This window comes from Pseudophryne corroboree, chromosome 6 (assembly GCF_028390025.1).
Source record: "Pseudophryne corroboree isolate aPseCor3 chromosome 6, aPseCor3.hap2, whole genome shotgun sequence".
Taxonomy (NCBI): Eukaryota; Metazoa; Chordata; class Amphibia; order Anura; family Myobatrachidae; genus Pseudophryne; species Pseudophryne corroboree.
This window is the reverse complement of record NC_086449.1, coordinates 636,895,952-636,914,086: the sequence shown is the minus strand read 5'-3', so window position 1 is coordinate 636,914,086 and position 18,135 is coordinate 636,895,952. Positions and strand designations below refer to the sequence as shown.

Genomic DNA, 18,135 nt, shown 5'->3' with positions numbered 1-18,135 from the left:
GGAGTAAGCTTGCAGTATATGCACTACTGTTCTCTCCTGGAGTAATGCATACAAAGACAAACCTGTGGCATATACACTACTGTTCCCTCCTGGAGTAAACATGCGGCATATGCACTACTGTTCCCTCCTGGAGTAAACATGCGGCATATGCACTACTGTTCCCTCCTGGAGTAAACCTGCGGCATATGCACTACTGTTGCCTCCTGGAGTAAACCTGCGGCATATGCAGTACTGTTGCCTCCTGGAGTAAACCTGCGGCATATGCACTACTGTTCTCTCCTGGAGTAATGCATATAAAGACAAACCTGCGGCATGTTCCCTCCTGGAGTAAACCTGCGGTATATGCACTACTGTTTCCTCCTGGAGTAAGCTTGCGGCATATGCAACACTGTTCTCTCCTGGAGTAAACCTTCGGCATATGCACTACTTTTCTCTCCTGGAGTAAACCTTCGGCATATGCACTACTGTTCCCTCCTGGAGTAAACATGCGGCATATGCACTACTGTTCCCTCCTGGAGTAAACCTGCGGCATATGCATTACTGTTCTCTCCTGGAGTAAACCTTCGGCATATGCACTACTGTTCCCTCCTGGAGTAAACCTGCGGCATATGCACTATTGTTCCCTCCTGGAGTAAACATGCGGCATATGCACTATTGTTCCCTCCTGGAGTAAACCTGCGGCATATGCACTACTGTTCCCTCCTGGAGTAAACCTGCGGCATATGCACTACTGTTCTCTCCTTGTAGTAACCTGCTGCACATACTACTGCTCTCTCCTGACGTAACCTGCTGCATATACTACTACTGGCATAAACCTGGCACACACATACTACTGTTCTCTTCTTGAGTAAACCTGTTGTATATATTACTGTTCTCTCCTGGCATAAAACTGGCGAGTACATTACTGTAGCAAAGCTGCTGAAAGTTTTGCAAAATACATCAAACTCTGCTTCCGGCACTAAATTGGTAAATCCATATTGTTCATTGACTGAAGCGTCATAGGTTTTTAGCACAGCTTTTCATACATATCTTACAGTAAATGTATACGAGTTAGAAGTTAATAAACTTTCAGAATTTAACATGGACCTGATGGGGTAGGAGTGTAAATGTACTAGTTTATCAAATTCAGGCTTTCTTGCAGAATCATTTGCAGTACTGAAGTGGTTGTGTTACCCTCCAATTTTAGTCTGTTTGTGTAGAAGATTATGGTGTCTTTAAATGGGCACGAATAAATGTAGATATATCGCCATGATTGTAAAAGGCTTTCATTATTGTGTTTTACAAATTATTTTCCTGCTTTATTTACGATCTTTACAATTGTAAATATTTTTATGCTTTGCTGTGAATTACATGAGTAAAAAAGATGTCACACCCTCTGCTAGCCACAGAGCTTTCCTCACCCCATTCACTGAAGTGATTGATTGACTAGAAACATCTCTGTGTTGTTAATATCATTAGAAAATGACACTTGGGGGGAGTTCATTTCTTTTGGGCGCAGCTATAATTAATGTGTGCTGGACGGAGCAATTCAGTTGTTAATTATTAAATATTAATTATTGTGATTTTCAAGCCCAAATAAATGGGGATTAGCCGTGTATAGCCTTGGTTAGGGGGACAAACAATGGACTTTTCGCACATTTCTTTGGCCACCTCAGGAGGCTGCAAGAAAAAATGTGTCCCCGTGACACTCAAGCCCAAATGGCGCAACAGTTAAATTGCTCCATTGGGCACCATCTAGTGGCAGCCACAGAGTAAAACCAATTGAATCACCCCATTGGTCAATGGTTGTACTAACTTTCCTTCAGAAGCAATTATTTGGTCAAGTCTGCCCTCTAGTGGTGATGATGTAAATGACATGAATTCCTGTTTAGTTTTCTGTACTGAATTATAATCTTTGTCAGTCCAAGGACCATGCTGTAATACGTACATAGGTGGTCATTCCGAGTTGATCGCAGCAGCAATTTTGTTAGCAGTTGGGCAAAACCATGTGCACTGCAGGAGGGGCAGATATAACATCTGCAGAGAGAGTTAGATTTGGGTGGGGTGTGTTCAAACTGGAATCTAGATTGCAGTGTAAGAATAAAGCAGCCAGTATTTACCCTGCACAGAAACAAAATAACCCACCCAAATCTAACTCTCTCTGCAAATGTTATATCTGCCCCCCCCCCCCCCTGCAGTGCACATGGTTTTGCCCAATTGCTAACAAACTTGCTGCTGCGATCAACTCAGAATTACCCCCATAGTGAATTGTATCTGTGCCAGTCAGGCAGTAGTGCACTTGCAGATTTTGACATAAATATTGTTTGTTTTATTTTATGTTACATGAATGTGATAACGTTTTACTTATTGCCTGTCATTTGCAGTTTTCTACCTACTTCCCTGGATATTTTGATGGACAGTACTGGCTGTGGTGGGTGTTCCTGGTATTGGGTAAGTTCAAATCACACAGTTCTCTTTTTAAGTTCTTTGTACAAGGCTACCTGCTATGAATTATGAAACTAGGAATCAATGTGACTAAAGATGGGTACACTCCTAAAGATTTATCTGTCCAATCTGTGTGATGGGAATATAAATCTGTTAATGTATGGAAGCAAATGACAATGAACTATGTGCTCCCTAACGCTGGGAAATAGACAAAACTGATCGGATAAATGTGTTATATCAAATGGATTTAACCAATTTGTGTGAAAGGCCATTGTCTGATTTCCAGCATTTGGGAGCAAATGGTTGCTTGTTATTTGCTAACAGTAAAAAATAATATAATTACCCCGCTCTTGAAATAATTAAATCAGTTTTTAATACACTAAGCGCCCCAATTCTTATATTATGCTTGTTATTTGCTATCATACATTCACAGATTTTTGTTCTTAACAGATAGATTGGACAGGTAAATCTTTAGGTGTGTACCCAGCTTAAGCCAGCCTGAAAAGACTATGTACACTTCCCAGACTGGCAGCCAGCGGGAGTACAGGCGCACACTGAGGAGGTAGAGTAGCAATACAGCATCTTGGTGTCAGACATGTCATTGGCGACTTGTATGGTGACAGTATTGGTAATTATAGAATTGTAGAAGGTCTGTCCTGCCTCCTCATTGTGCATCCAGTGGAAACCTGGGCGCAGCACGCCCCAACAGCTGACAATGCGAGGAAGATGGGACAGGCTTTGGACTGGTCGACCAGTCCCTGGGAGAAGTACGAGTGCTGGAAGCCATTATAATAGTAGGAAAATGTGGCACCATAGTTACAAGCAAAGCAGGGTCTATAGGTGGTCCTTCACTATACTTGCGTAGCAGTGCAAACAGTTCCCTCTTGTTTCCTACATTCTAATGAAGATGCATAGAATAACCAAACTGATAATAGATCCTACAGTTTTCAGCCTGGTCCACCGCTATCTGCGATCACTGGATGTTTGTTACCTGGACTTTATTCACATGTTTTGGATATGCACCAGACTTAATATTAACTGTCTCTATAAATCTGATTTACCAAGACCTGTAGAAAAGCTTTTTGGTAAAAATAAATAAAAATATGGTAAGTTATTACAATGTACATTTCTTCTCCAATATTTTCAAGCCCAAGAACTGTTTTCTTTTTAGTGGACTAGCCATTTTAATTCTGGGATTTAATTTGACAAATTATTTATTTATTACCAGTTATGTATATAGCGCACACATATTCCGCAGCGCTTTACAAAGAATATTTGCCCATTCACATCAGTCCCTGCCCCAGTGGAGCTTTCAATCTATATTCCCTATCACATGTACACACAGACACATTCACGCTAGGGTTAATATTGTTGGGAGCCAATTAACCTACCAGTATGTATTTGGATTGTGGGAGGAAATCGGAGTACCCGGAGGAAACCCACGCAAGTACGGGGAGAATATACAAACTCCGCATTTTGGTGGGAAAATCTGTCCGACATGTCTTGCAAAGCATAATATGGAGTACACATTTAGAGGTGCAAATATGGCATCATTCTCTGCTCATGTACCTTGTTTTTGTCATTGTGTATAATGTGTTTGTGCTAAATGCTATGTTTCTCTGACGTCCTAGTGGATGCTGGGAACTCCGTAAGGACCATGGGGAATAGCGGCTCCGCAGGAGTCTGGGCACAAAAGTAAAGCTTTAGGACTACCTGGTGTGCACTGGCTCCTCCCCCCATGACCCTCCTCCAAGCCTCAGTTAGATTTTTGTGCCCGACCGAGCAGGGTGCAATCTAGGGGGCTCTCCTGAGCTTCTTAGAAAAAGTTAGTTTTAGGTTTCTTATTTTCAGTGAGACCTGCTGGCAACAGGCTCACTGCATCGAGGGACTAAGGGGAGAAGAAGCGAACCTGCCTGCTTGCAGCCAGCTTGGGCTTCTTAGGCTACTGGACACCATTAGCTCCAGAGGGACCGAACACAGGCCCAGCCTCGGAGTCCGGTCCCAGAGCCGCGCCGCCGGCCCCCTTACAGAGCCAGAAGCAAGAAGAGGTCCGGAAAATCGGCGGAAGAAGACATCAGTCTTCAACAAGGTAGCGCACAGCACTGCAGCTGTGCGCCATTGCTCCTCAGGCACACTTTACACTCCGGTCACTGAGGGTGCAGGGCGCTAGGGGGGGGCGCCCTGAGCAGCAATAAAAACACCTTGGCTGGCGAAAATACACCACATATAACCCCCAGGGCTATATGGATGTATTTTAACCCCTGCCAGAATACAGCAAAACGCGGGAGAAAAGTCCGCCGAGAAGGGGGCGGAGCCTATCTCCTCAGCACACTGGCGCCATTTTCCCTCACAGCTCCGCTGGAAGGACGTCTCCCTGACTCTCCCCTGCAGTCCTGCACTACAGAAAAGGGTAAAACAAGAGGGGGGGGCACTAATTTGGCGCAGTAATCATAAAAACAGCAGCTATAAGGGAAAAACACTCTTTATAGGGTTATCCCAGTATATATATAGAGCTCTGGTGTGTGCTGGCATACTCTCCCTCTGTCTCCCCAAAGGGCTAGTGGGGTCCTGTCCTCTATCAGAGCATTCCCTGTGTGTGTGCAGTGTGTCGGTACGATTGTGTCGACATGTATGAGGAGGAAAATGATGTGGATGCGGAGCAATTGCCTGTATTAGAGATGTCACCCCCTAGGGAGTCGACACCTGAGTGGATGGGCTTATGGAAGGAATTACGTGACAGTGTCAGCTCTTTACAAAAGACGGTTGATGACATGAGACAGCCGGCTACTCAGCTTGTGCCTGTCCAGGCGTCTCAAAGGCCATCAGGGGCTCTAAAACGCCCGTTACCTCAGATGGCAGATACAGACACGGATACTGACTCCAGTGTCGACGATGAAGAGACGAATGTGACTTCCAGTAGGGCCACACGTTACATGATTGAGGCAATGAAAAATGTTTTACATATTTCTGATAATACAAGTACCACTAAAAAGGGTATTATGTTTGGTGAGAAAAAACTGCCTGTAGTTTTTCCTGCATCTGAGGAATTAAATGAAGTGTGTGATGAAGCGTGGGTTTCCCCCGATAAAAAACTGATAATTCCTAAAAGGTTATTGGCATCATACCCCTTCCCGCCAGAGGATAGGGCACGTTGGGAAACACCCCCTAAGGTGGATAAAGCGCTCACACGCTTGTCAAAACAGGTGGCACTACCGTCTCCTGATACGGCCGCCCTTAAGGAACCTGCTGACAGAAAGCAGGAGAATATCCTAAAATGTATATACACTCACACGGGTGTTATACTGCGACCAGCAATCGCCTCAGCCTGGATGTGCAGTGCTGGGGTGGCTTGGTCAGATTCCCTGACTGAGAATATTGATACCCTAGATAGGGACAGTATATTACTGACTATAGAGCATTTAAAAGATGCATTTTTATATATGCGTGATGCACAGAGGGATATTTGCCGACTGGCATCAAGAGTAAGTGCGCTGTCCATCTCTGCCAGAAGAGGGTTATGGACGCGGCAGTGGTCAGGTGATGCGGATTCCAAAAGGCATATGGAAGTATTGCCTTATAAAGGGGAGGAGTTATTTGGGGTAGGTCTATCAGACCTAGTGGCCACGGCAACTGCTGGGAAATCCACATTTTTACCCCAGGTAGCCTCTCAACATAAGAAGACGCCGTATTATCAGGCGCAGTCCTTTCGGCCCCAGAAGGGAAAGCGGGCAAAAGGCTCCTCATTTCTGCCCCGTGGCAGAGGGAGAGGAAAAAGGCTGCAGCAAACAGCCAGTTCCCAGGAACAGAAGCCCCCTCCCGCTTCTGCCAAGTCCTCAGCATGACGCTGGGGCTTTACAAGCGGACTCAGGCACGGTGGGGGCCCGTCTCAAGAATTTCAGCGCACAGTGGGCTCACTCACAAGTGGACCCCTGGATCCTTCAGGTGGTATCTCAGGGGTACAAATTGGAATTCGAGACGTTTCCCCCTCGCCGTTTCCTAAAGTCTGCTTTACCGACGTCTCCCTCCGACAGGGAGGCGGTATTGGAAGCCATTCACAAGCTGTATTCCCAGCAGGTGATAATCAAGGTACCCCTCCTGCAACAGGGAAAGGGGTATTATTCCACGCTGTTTGTGGTACCGAAGCCGGACGGCTCGGTGAGACCTATTTTAAATCTGAAATCCTTGAACACTTACATACAGAGGTTCAGATTCAAGATGGAGTCACTCAGAGCGGTGATTGCGAACCTGGAAGAAGGGGATTATATGGTGTCTCTGGACATCAAGGATGCTTACCTCCATGTCCCAATTTACCCTTCTCACCAAGGGTACCTCAGGTTTGTGGTACAGTACTGTCACTATCAGTTTCAGACGCTGCCGTTTGGATTGTCCACGGCACCCCGGGTCTTTACCAAAGTAATGGCCGAAATGATGATACTCCTTCGAAGGAAGGGAGTTTTAATTATCCCTTACTTGGACGATCTCCTGATAAGGGCAAGATCCAGGGAACAGTTGGTAGTCGGGGTAGCACTATCTCAAGTAGTGTTGCGGCAGCACGGTTGGATTCTCAATATTCCAAAATCGCAGCTGATCCCGACGACACGTCTTCTATTCCTAGGGATGATCCTGGACACAGTCCAGAAAAAGGTGTTTCTCCCGGAGGAGAAAGCCAGGGAGTTATCCGAGCTAGTCAGAAACCTCCTAAAACCAGGCCAAGTGTCAGTGCATCAATGCACAAGTGTCCTGGGAAAAATGGTGGCTTCCTACGAAGCAATCCCATTCGGCAGATTCCACGCAAGAACTTTCCAGTGGGACCTGCTGGACAAATGGTCCGGATCGCATCTTCAGATGCATCAGCGGATATCCCTGTCACCAAAGACAAGGGTGTCTCTCCTGTGGTGGTTGCAGAGTGCTCATCTTCTAGAGGGCCGCAGATTCGGCATTCAGGACTGGGTCCTGGTGACCACAGATGCCAGCCTGCGAGGCTGGGGAGCAGTCACACAGGGAAGAAATTTCCAGGGCTTGTGGTCAAGCCTGGAAACATCACTTCACATAAATATCCTGGAGTTAAGGGCCATTTACAATGCTCTAAGCCAAGCAAGACCTCTGCTTCAGGGTCAGCCGGTGCTGATCCAGTCGGACAACATCACGGCAGTCGCCCACGTAAACAGACAGGGCGGCACAAGAAGCAGGAGGGCAATGGCAGAAGCTGCAAGGATTCTTCGCTGGGCGGAAAATCATGTGATAGCACTGTCAGCAGTGTTCATTCCGGGAGTGGACAACTGGGAAGCAGACTTCCTCAGCAGGCACGACCTCCACCCGAGAGAGTGGGGACTTCACCCAGAAGTCTTCCACATGATTGTAAACCGTTGGGAAAAACCAAAGGTGGACATGATGGCGTCCCGCCTCAACAAAAAACTGGACAGGTATTGCGCCAGGTCAAGGGACCCTCAGGCAATAGCTGTGGACGCTCTGGTAACACCGTGGGTGTACGAGTCAGTGTATGTGTTCCCTCCTCTGCCTCTCATGCCCAAGGTACTGATAATTATAAGACGGAGAGGAGTAAGAACTATACTCGTGGCTCCGGATTGGCCAAGAAGGACTTGGTACCCGGAACTTCAAGAGATGCTCACAGAGGACCCGTGGCCTCTACCTCTAAGAAGGGACCTGCTCCAGCAAGGACCCTGTCTGTTCCAAGACTTACCGCGGCTGCGTTTGACGGCATGGCGGTTGAACGCCGGATCCTGAAGGAAAAAGGCATTCCGGAGGAAGTCATCCCTACCCTGATCAAGGCCAGGAAGGATGTGACCGCAAAACATTATCACCGCATTTGGCGAAAATATGTTGCGTGGTGCGAGGCCAGGAAGGCCCCAACGGAGGAATTTCAACTGGGGCGATTCCTGCATTTCCTGCAAACAGGAGTGTCTATGGGCCTAAAATTGGGGTCCATTTAGGTTCAAATTTCGGCCCTGTCGATTTTCTTCCAGAAAGAACTGGCTTCAGTCCCTGAAGTTCAGACGTTTGTCAAGGGGGTGCTGCATATACAGCCTCCTTTTGTGCCTCCAGTGGCACCTTGGGAACTCAATGTAGTTTTGGGATTCCTCAAATCACATTGGTTTGAACCACTTAAATCTGTGGAGTTAAAATATCTCACATGGAAAGTGGTCATGCTGTTGGCCCTGGCTTCGGCCAGGCGCGTGTCAGAATTGGCGGCTTTATCCTGTAAAAGCCCTTATCTGATTTTCCATTCGGACAGGGCGGAATTGATGACTCGTCCTCAGTTTCTCCCTAAGGTGGTGTCAGCGTTTCACCTGAACCAGCCTATTGTGGTGCCTGCGGCTACTAGGGACTTGGAGGACTCCAAGTTGCTGGACGTTGTCAGGGCCCTGAAAATATATGTTTCCAGGACGGCTGGAGTCAGAAAATCTGATTCCCTGTTTATCCTGTATGCACCCAACAAGCTGGGTGCTCCTGCTTCTAAGCAGACCATTGCTCATTGGATTTGTAGTACAATTCAGCTTGCACATTCTGTGGCAGGCCTGCCACAGCCAAAATCTGTAAAAGCCCATTCCACAAGGAAGGTGGGCTCATCTTGGGCGGCTGCCCGAGGGGTCTCGGCTTTACAACTTTGCCGAGCAGCTACTTGGTCAGGGGCAAACACGTTTGCTAAATTCTACAAATTTGATACCCTGGCTGAGGAGGACCTGGAGTTCTCTCATTCGGTGCTGCAGAGTCATCCGCACTCTCCCGCCCGTTTGGGAGCTTTAGTATAATCCCCATGGTCCTTACGGAGTTCCCAGCATCCACTAGGACGTCAGAGAAAATAAGAATTTACTTACCGATAATTCTATTTCTCGTAGTCCGTAGTGGATGCTGGGCGCCCATCCCAAGTGCGGATTGTCTGCAATACTTGTACATAGTTATTGTTAACTAAATCGGGTTATTGTTGTTGTGAGCCATCTTTCCAGAGGCTCCTCTGTTATCATGCTGTTAACTGGGTTCAGATCACAAGTTGTACGGTGTGATTGGTGTGGCTGGTATGAGTCTTACCCGGGATTCAAAATCCTTTCTTATTGTGTACGCTCGTCCGGGCACAGTATCCTAACTGAGGCTTGGAGGAGGGTCATGGGGGGAGGAGCCAGTGCACACCAGGTAGTCCTAAAGCTTTACTTTTGTGCCCAGACTCCTGCGGAGCCGCTATTCCCCATGGTCCTTACGGAGTTCCCAGCATCCACTACGGACTACGAGAAATAGAATTATCGGTAAGTAAATTCTTATTTTTTGTATATTGTAGTCTTTGTGGCTCTCCAGCTGCTGTTAAGTGACACATCCCAGCATGCATTGTGACCGTTTCCATTCCCTAATAGCAAAACTGTGGCAGGAATGCTGGGACTTGTAGTTTCACAGCAACTGGAGAGCCACAGTCCTTATTCCATACACTCTAGTACACATCATCCTGAGCTATGTGTATTTGCAGCCCTCTTATACATTATTATTTTTACTATTACTTTTTCTATAGTGCCACCATACTATGCAGTTCTGTACAAGGAAAATGTTACCATTTAAATCAGTCCCTGTGTCGGTGAAGCTTACAGTCTAAATTCCCTAGCACACTGGCAAATGCCCATTAGGTTCCATTTCTAGTTTTCAGCCTATAAACAGTCATGTTCCTACTCTTGTTAAGCTATCAGTTACTGTACTACAGCGATTGATGGTATAAATGCAGGAGACTTGCCCTACTTTCCTTCTGTGGTCATACTACAAAGCAGCCAATAGAGAGCCCGGACACATGCGTTCAAATAATAAGTGCTAAAAAGCCGCATGTAGAAATATCATATTTACACCGATATGCAGAGTCCCAGGCATGTACCAGTAGCATGTGTCAGGCTTACTCTGGGGGCGTAAGTTCATACCAGGCTCCCGGAGTTAAAGTGATCCAGTGGTGTCCCTCCCTGCCCCGGAAGTGATATGGCCGCTGACAGGCGTATGCATGCTCTGTGTGGGTCGGCGTTTGCCCACCTCCTCCCCCTTTTTGCCTATCCTAGAATAAGGGGGAGGGGGGGCAAATGTCAGATGTGCATATGGACATAGGTGTATGGCTTTATGTGGTGGATATGCACAGTAGTGATGTGTGTGTTTTTTCACTAAACAAACGGGAAACCACACAACTCTGCATGAGCCACATAGTCTTTATTTTGGGATAAATGATAAGAAAATAATAAAGATTCATTATTTCTTCTTTTTCCCCTTTTATAACCAAATTAAAATAAAAGTATATTTACTCCAGTAATATGCCAATACAAAGTCCTGTTTGTCTTTGAAGTGACAATGAACCACTATGATGATCTATGTGCTGATTTGCCCTTTATCCTCCACATTGGATACATGTGATGACCATGACCAATCTAGTCATGTAAGTGTGACATCATCCCGCTGGACAGGAAAGGGTAAAGCACTACATGTTGGAGGTGTGTACCTGTGCACAGTGAGGCTGATTCACAGCTGGAAGAGGCGCAATATCATTGCACTGCAGATGCAACGTGCAGAGGGTTTTCGATTGGGAAGGGTAGATCCTAGCTGAGCTTATAAATGGCAGTGTAGAAATAAAGCCATTCCGGATTTTTGGTAGAAGCAGCCAGAATTAATCATGCATGTGAAATTATAAATGTATTTGCACACCTTGTGTTATAACAATGGGGGTAATTCCAAGTTGATCGCAGCAGGAATTTTTTTAGCAGTTGGGCAAATCCATGTGCACTACAGGGGAGGCAGATATAACATGTGCAGAGAGAGATAGATTTTGGTGTGGTGTGTTCAATCTGCAATCTAAATTGCAGTGTAAAAATAAAGCAGCCAGTATTTACCCTGCACAGAAACAAAATAACCCACCCAAATCTAACTCTCTCTGCACATGTTAAATCTGTCCCCCCTGCAGTGCACATGGTTTTGCCCAACTGCTAAAAAATGTCCTGCTGCGATCAACTTGGAATTACCCCCATTGTTTGGAAAGTAACCCCTGTTTTTGCTTTCGCTCTTGGCTTAGAATCCGCCCATGTGTGACCAGAGATAACGGAGTTGTGACTGAGGCGTTCTGTAATCTTCTCTTCTACCCAATCATTTCTTCCAGGATTCCTTCTGTTTCTTAGAGGATTCATTAATTATGCAAAGGTTCGGAAGATGCCAGAAAACTTTTCCACTCTCCCCAGAACTAGGGTTCTCTTTATTTATTAAAGGTAAGAAACTAAAGAACAATCTTATATATACCTTAGAGTTAAATTGCAGTAAGGGATTGAGGGTTGTTGCTGTGCAGTATTACCACACTAACAAACCAAGCTGTGACTGGCCTTTGACTAATGGTAAGTTCAAATTTTTTTTAAAACCTATATGCCGGGCAATATTAAATTGTCCCGCTGATAGGCATGAGTGCCGCGGCCACCCATTACATGATGTGCCAAAATGCACCAGGTTTAGAGGTTTAATGTGGCTAAACCCGTGCTGGACGTGCTGTTTGTGGGCTCCCAAAAGCCTAACTTTGGGCAGATTTCAGCTCGCTACCCCCGGATGGTGCGGGCAGAAACAATATGGAAGAGCAGTACTCACTCCGGTCTCCAAAACAATTGAATATTGCCCATCTGGTGCCCAGACACAATTGTAATCCTTCCTCTAAGCCAGGCCTGGCCAACCTGTGGCTCTCCAGATGTTGTGAAACTACACATCCCAGCATGCCTTGCCACAGTTTTAGCATTCCCTAATAGCAAAACTGTGGCAAAGCATGATGGGACTTGTAGTTTTACAACAGCTGGAGAGCCACAGGTTGGCCAGGCCTGCTCTAAGCCTTCAGCTATATGAATGTATGCTTTCTGTACTTGCTGCATTCGGCGTCCCCCACTCTATGCCATTGGAACATACAAACATGGCTTCTTGCATTGATTGCAAATAAAATAATTCCTATTGTTTTCAACAGGTTTAATGAAAAATATATATTTTAGTTTGCCAGGGTGCATTTGTGTGCTTTGACATGGTTTCAATACAATATTGATAATATGCCGTGAAAATGAAATGACTATCCTTATATATTCCATGGCTATTACAACATATGGGATGCTTAACATGTGAACTTCCATTGCATTTTGCAGGTTTTGGGCTGTTTTTTTTTTTAAATGTACTGTAAGCTTTTCCTTGTGATTTGTATTTGCTGTTATACCCCCGAAGAAGAGATCTGTGTGCATAGATATGACATTGCGGGCATAGCCTTGTGTTATTGTATACACTCTCTCTCTCAATGTAAATGGGATCCCTACTTTTGACCAAAGATTGGTGGTAGAATATTGAAATGGGGGGAGGGGGGGAGTGGTCATCGTTTACAAAGATGTACAAACCCATATGATAAAAAATATCATACATTAAAAAAAAAAAATCACTGCCAACAAAAAATAGGGAAACAAATCTATGAACTTGATATCGCTTCAGAGCTGTATTGCAGATTAGCAGGTGGGAACAGTGGCCTGACTATAAACTGGATCAGCACTGAATAAAAGATGCAATCTACTTTGCCTTCGTTATTATACTGCTGCCATAGTGAGAGATTCCCATTGTACCTGACAGGCCACAAGGAAAACCATGTTGGTACCCCCAAGGCCATCCAGTCTCCCCATTAGCCCTCCTACAGCTATTGTAAGTCTCAAATTATGCATCTAATGTCACCATCCTTCATTCTCTACTAGTGTACTAGCCAAAAAGTTTCCAGTTTACTAATAATAACACATCAGCATCATGTATAGTCTTAGGCTGGGTATACACTTGCCGATGTCAGTGACCTCATGCAAGATCCCCCACAAACAATATCGTTAATACACAGTGAACGATATCATTTGCGTCTCATCAGTGACTGCATGCACCCACATCCAGGTGCATACCGTCTCTTATAATATCTTTAAATTTCAAGGTGAAAACTAAAGATATTGTACCTCGTTAATGACCCGTGCGAGTGTGCATCGTTAGCGATATAGGGTATACACACACTTGTCGATGTATACGATACATCATCTAAACCGCCGGTTCAGACGATATATCGGGTGCACATCGGCAAGTGTGTACCCAGCCTAAGTCTGTCCTTGAAGTCTTCAGGTCATTATCTCTCATTTGTTGTTCCTAGTAACAAGAAGCCATGAATAATACTCAAGGGTTAGTCCACTAATATTTTGGCTTGGCCTCCCTAGGTCTAGTAGCTTCCTGTGTGAGAGTCTCTGGATTCTGGCAGCCAGGGGTATGGACGGATACTGCTTGCAGGAGGGATTGTGGCTGCAAGGTATAGGTGGGGTTTGGTCTGCAGGAGGAATGAGGGATTCTAACTGCAGGGGGAAGGAGGACTTCTGACTACAGGGGGAAGGAGAGATCTTGTTTCAAGGGGTGGTTAGGTTTTGGTGTGTATTGGAAAAGGGAGATTTGGGCTCCCATGCACTGCAGGGAGAACTGGTTTCGGGCTGCAGAGAGGAGGGACTCTGGCAGTCTGCAGTGCAGAGTCCTGGTCCTGACAGACAGCTAGTTTCACGAGATATTGATGCAGCATCCCACAAGACCTATACTGTAGCTCCACGACAGCCACTCTCTAAGTTGAACATTGGAGTTAGCAGCTGAGAGAACAGACCGGAGGCAGGGAATACTCGCTGCCCCCCTGGTCATCAGTTTATGGGGGCCCTCCATATGATATTCAGGCTTTGGGTGGTTCACTGCAGTTAGAATCCCTCATTCCTCCAGCAGACCAAACCCCCTATGAGGAGGCGCCCTCATTCGGCACCTCCATTCAAATGGCCCTCGAGCCAGTGCTGTCCTGTGTCTGCTAGCCATTGGCGAGTTTGTGAGTTGGTTTGCAAACAGTGGGGCAGATGTATTAACCTGGAGAAGGCATAAGGAAGTGATAAACCAGTGATATGTGCAAGGTGATAAAGGCAGCAGCCAATCAGATCCTAACTGTTAATTTACATAGTGGAGCTGATTGGCTGGTGCCTTTATCACCTTGCACATATCACTGGTTTATCACTTCCTTATGCCTTCTCCAGGTTAATACATCTGCCCCAATGATCGTAGATGTGGTAAATTTAGCACATCTACGATCAGTTACGCAGACATGCGGGGGGGGGGGGGGGGGCAGCACATTGCTAAACCGCCCCTCATGTCTGGCCCTTACCCCCCCCCATCCCCCAAATGAATACGAAAGCTTTGCACGTGGCAATGCTTTTGCACCCGCCGAGTAGCTACCCGCCGCGGCCCACCCCTGCAATGGTCCGGACACGCCTGCGTTGTCCGGACCGCGCCTCATCAAACGCTTTCTAACTTTTGTCACTAAATTTTAGTGACGTATAGCATTTGTTATACTATGGTTCAGTATTAGCACCTGATTGAGTCAGTTTTGTGTATTCACACAGCAAAAGTGTTAACACGTCTATAAATTTCAAATAAATTACGAAGGATTAAATAATATTGATCTTAACTTATGTACAGCTTCAATGGACATTAAGTAGCCTTTAGTGCTTAACAGTGTATTTAATGAAAGAATGGACTGTGTTTGGCTGAGCTTAGGCTGGCTAGCGCTATGACTGAAGAACCACAGCATGTTGTGTGTCGCACACAACCCAAGCCATGCTTCTTGTTACTTTTGTTTTCACTATAAATAGAATGTCTCAGGAACATGGTGTGCTGTCACATTCTATGACATCAGTGACGGCCACGTAACAGAAAATGACGCATACAGTCCATCCTGGTGCATTTACGCAACATGCAGGAAATTAGTTCTATTCTTGTTGTGACTTTCCATATCCTTCTTTCCTTACAGTGTTTATGTCCCGGTCTTCCTGCCTCTACACAAATCCCGTATATACGGACAGAGACAGCAAGGACACCTGCAGGAAGAGACTCTCAGATTCAACACCATGGGGAAACAAAAAGATTAATTCATTTAGGAATGAAACAAAGTCCTGAAAAACAACAGGCCAACAAATAAAATTACTGTTGAAGATGAAAATAAGCATTTTTGTTTGTTTTTAGGTGTAAAATTTGAAGAATTATGTTATTATTATCCTGGAATCGTTAGTGGCTACTGTTTAAATCAAAGCTATCGCAATCAAGTTTGTGAAGTACTAATTAAGCCTTATATATTGTTTGTAAAACAAAACAAAAAAATCCATTGATCTGCACTTCTTCTGCCAGAAGAGAGCAGTCATGCTTCATCTTGTTTTCCATACTCCGACTGCCGCACAGATGTTTTTGTGTATTGTGTTGTGTTCTGCTTCTGGGAAAAAATATGTATATGTAAATGCTTCAGACATTGAAATTTACTCCTCTCTTCTTTTTTTCTTTTACCCTTGCTACAGTATATATTTTACTTAACGTCCTCTCAGAAGGGAAGGATGTTTGGAATTCAGAGTTGAAATTCTACGAAGTAAAGATGTGTGTAGATCTCTTTGTGGATATTTAAATCAAGGGACATACATTAGAAAAATAGGAAATAAACAAATTAACAGGAATCGATTTAAAAAAAAATAATCAAATTTCTGTTTCAGACCGTTGTACAAGTGCTTATTTTGTTACTTTTATTTAATTTTACCTGTCAGCTTTAGAGACAGTTTATGAGAATGCAGCCTATACACTTTCTAAAGAATGCGGCCTAGTTCCTAATGTATTGCTAGACCTGTTTCGGATGTCTCCTCTGTGTACGTGGCACAGGAGGGAAGTGGAGCATGCTACATGAAAAATCTAACACACTGGCCGATTTTCGGAAAGATATGAACGATCTCGTTCATAAATGAACGAGAACTCGTTCATATCTTTCAGTGTGGAGACTCCAGCGATGAACGATGCGCGTCCCCGCGCTCGTTCATCGTTGGTCTCCCGTCGGCTGTGCATGCAGGCCAATATGGACGATCTCATCCATATTTGCCTGCACTTCAATGCAGCCGCGTGACGGGGGGAGTGAAGAAACTTCACTCCCCCCGTCACTGCCCCCCCCGCCGCCGGGTCGCTCATCGGCCGTCGGGCACCTCGGCGGCGCATCGAAATATGTGTAGGGCCCCTACGTTGTGAAACGATCTTGTCGGCTAAAGTATTGCAACTACTGGGTGTGCTTCCGCAAGCTCATTGACGAATTATAGGTTTCTCTCTTCTATTAGACAGCAGCAGGGAAGTGGAAGTGCTGAGTTTAATCTTGCCTGGCCAAATAAACCTAGCCCCATAACTCTGCTATGCAGTACTATAGTATTTGGCTATTGTAATGTAGTTCCCCTTATAATCTACTTACCTGTGGGTATAATTATGCAGTTTATGGTAAGTTCGTCTATGAGATGTAAGGAGTGCAGTGTGCTGAAAGGATGTTACCATGGATTTTGCATCTGTGTCTGATGGGGAGAAGAGTACTTGCACTACATCTTATTAATGTGTACCAACAAATGAGGTTAAGCTCACAGCGCTGAACCCAGCAATGGAAATGTATAAAAATCACAAACACCGTGTTCAGGAGTTGTTTCAGGGGTTTCCCATAAGTGTCTTTTTCCTCTCTTATAGACTGACACTTACTTTTTAACCCCTTGGAGCGTTCATCAAAAGGTTTCTTTTTAGGTGTCCCTGATTCCTTCAATCCCGTTCCCACTGTTCAGACCCGACTCAGCGCATCAGCAGTGATACAGACACCATAGGGATATAAGATGGGAAAATTCCCAGCAGGGATATTTAATGTATGAACAATATAAAATGTGTCAAGATAATACGTTCTATTAAAACAATGTGACAGATGGAGAGGATCGTACCCGCTGACGGTTGAGGCTGTGCGCTACCGCTGAGAGGATCCAGAGTATCTCAGCGTGCTGTTCTGGCAACAGCCTCAGACATGCAAACGGGCTGTATTCTCCTCACGTCCTTACGTCACAGTCCAAGTCCTGCAGAATCAACGCGTTTCGGGGTACCGACCCTTCCTCAAGATCTGTTGCAGGTGACTCGGTCCTCCAAAGAAATACCCAGTCCTACATCCTGATTGGTTGGGTAATATATCACAGGTGCTTTCATCAATCACACCGTCCTTTCATGCACATTTAAAGCTCCTTTTAATTTATATCAGAACATTTGCCTATCTGTTTGTAATATATTAAATCTCTACAAAGTATTCCATAATTTACACATATAACAGGTTGATTAAAATAATTTACAATAATATTCACATATATTTTACATTGCATTACAACACAGTCCTAACCTACATGGTATTCACAATCATTCATTATTATACAATTTTTGCAAATGTATGCATTTAACCATCACACAATCGTCATAATGTGGGGATGGAGATAAGAGGTGAAAAAAAGGAAAATATTAGTAATGACATAAAGACTCCTTATAAAAAACATTTTGTCTCAAAGTCTTTGTTTAACCCGTCGGGTACTAGTGTCTTTGCTTCAAAAATAGTTCTCATTTCCAGTTTGGCTAATCTTTCAGTTCTATCATTGGTTCTCCAATTGGGGTCAACCTTCTTAATACCAGCAAAGAATTTAATGCATTTTGGGTCACAATTATGTTTGTTTTTGAAATGCATGGATACATTGTGGTTTTCATAACCCGTCTTTATGTTACGCACATGTTCTGCTAACCTTTCTTTCAATGTGCGTATAGTCCGTCCTATGTATTGCATACCACATTGACATTCCAAAATGTATATTATATACTTGCTAT

At 44.8% G+C, this 18,135-nt stretch overlaps 1 protein-coding gene across 1 annotated transcript in view; it reads left to right on the top strand.

The window, feature by feature from the left end:
• The window catches only part of NDFIP1 (Nedd4 family interacting protein 1), a 111,092-nt gene extending 95,337 nt beyond the window's left edge, over nucleotides 1–15,755 (top strand). Inside the window, exons 6-8 of the mRNA XM_063928142.1 lie at nucleotides 2,364–2,430; nucleotides 11,549–11,654; nucleotides 15,254–15,755. Of these exons, the coding sequence (XP_063784212.1) occupies nucleotides 2,364–2,430; nucleotides 11,549–11,652 (171 nt within the window). The 3' untranslated portion in view covers nucleotides 11,653–11,654; nucleotides 15,254–15,755. The remainder of the gene's footprint in view (nucleotides 1–2,363; nucleotides 2,431–11,548; nucleotides 11,655–15,253) is intronic.
• Nucleotides 15,756–18,135: the final 2,380 nt, after the last annotated feature.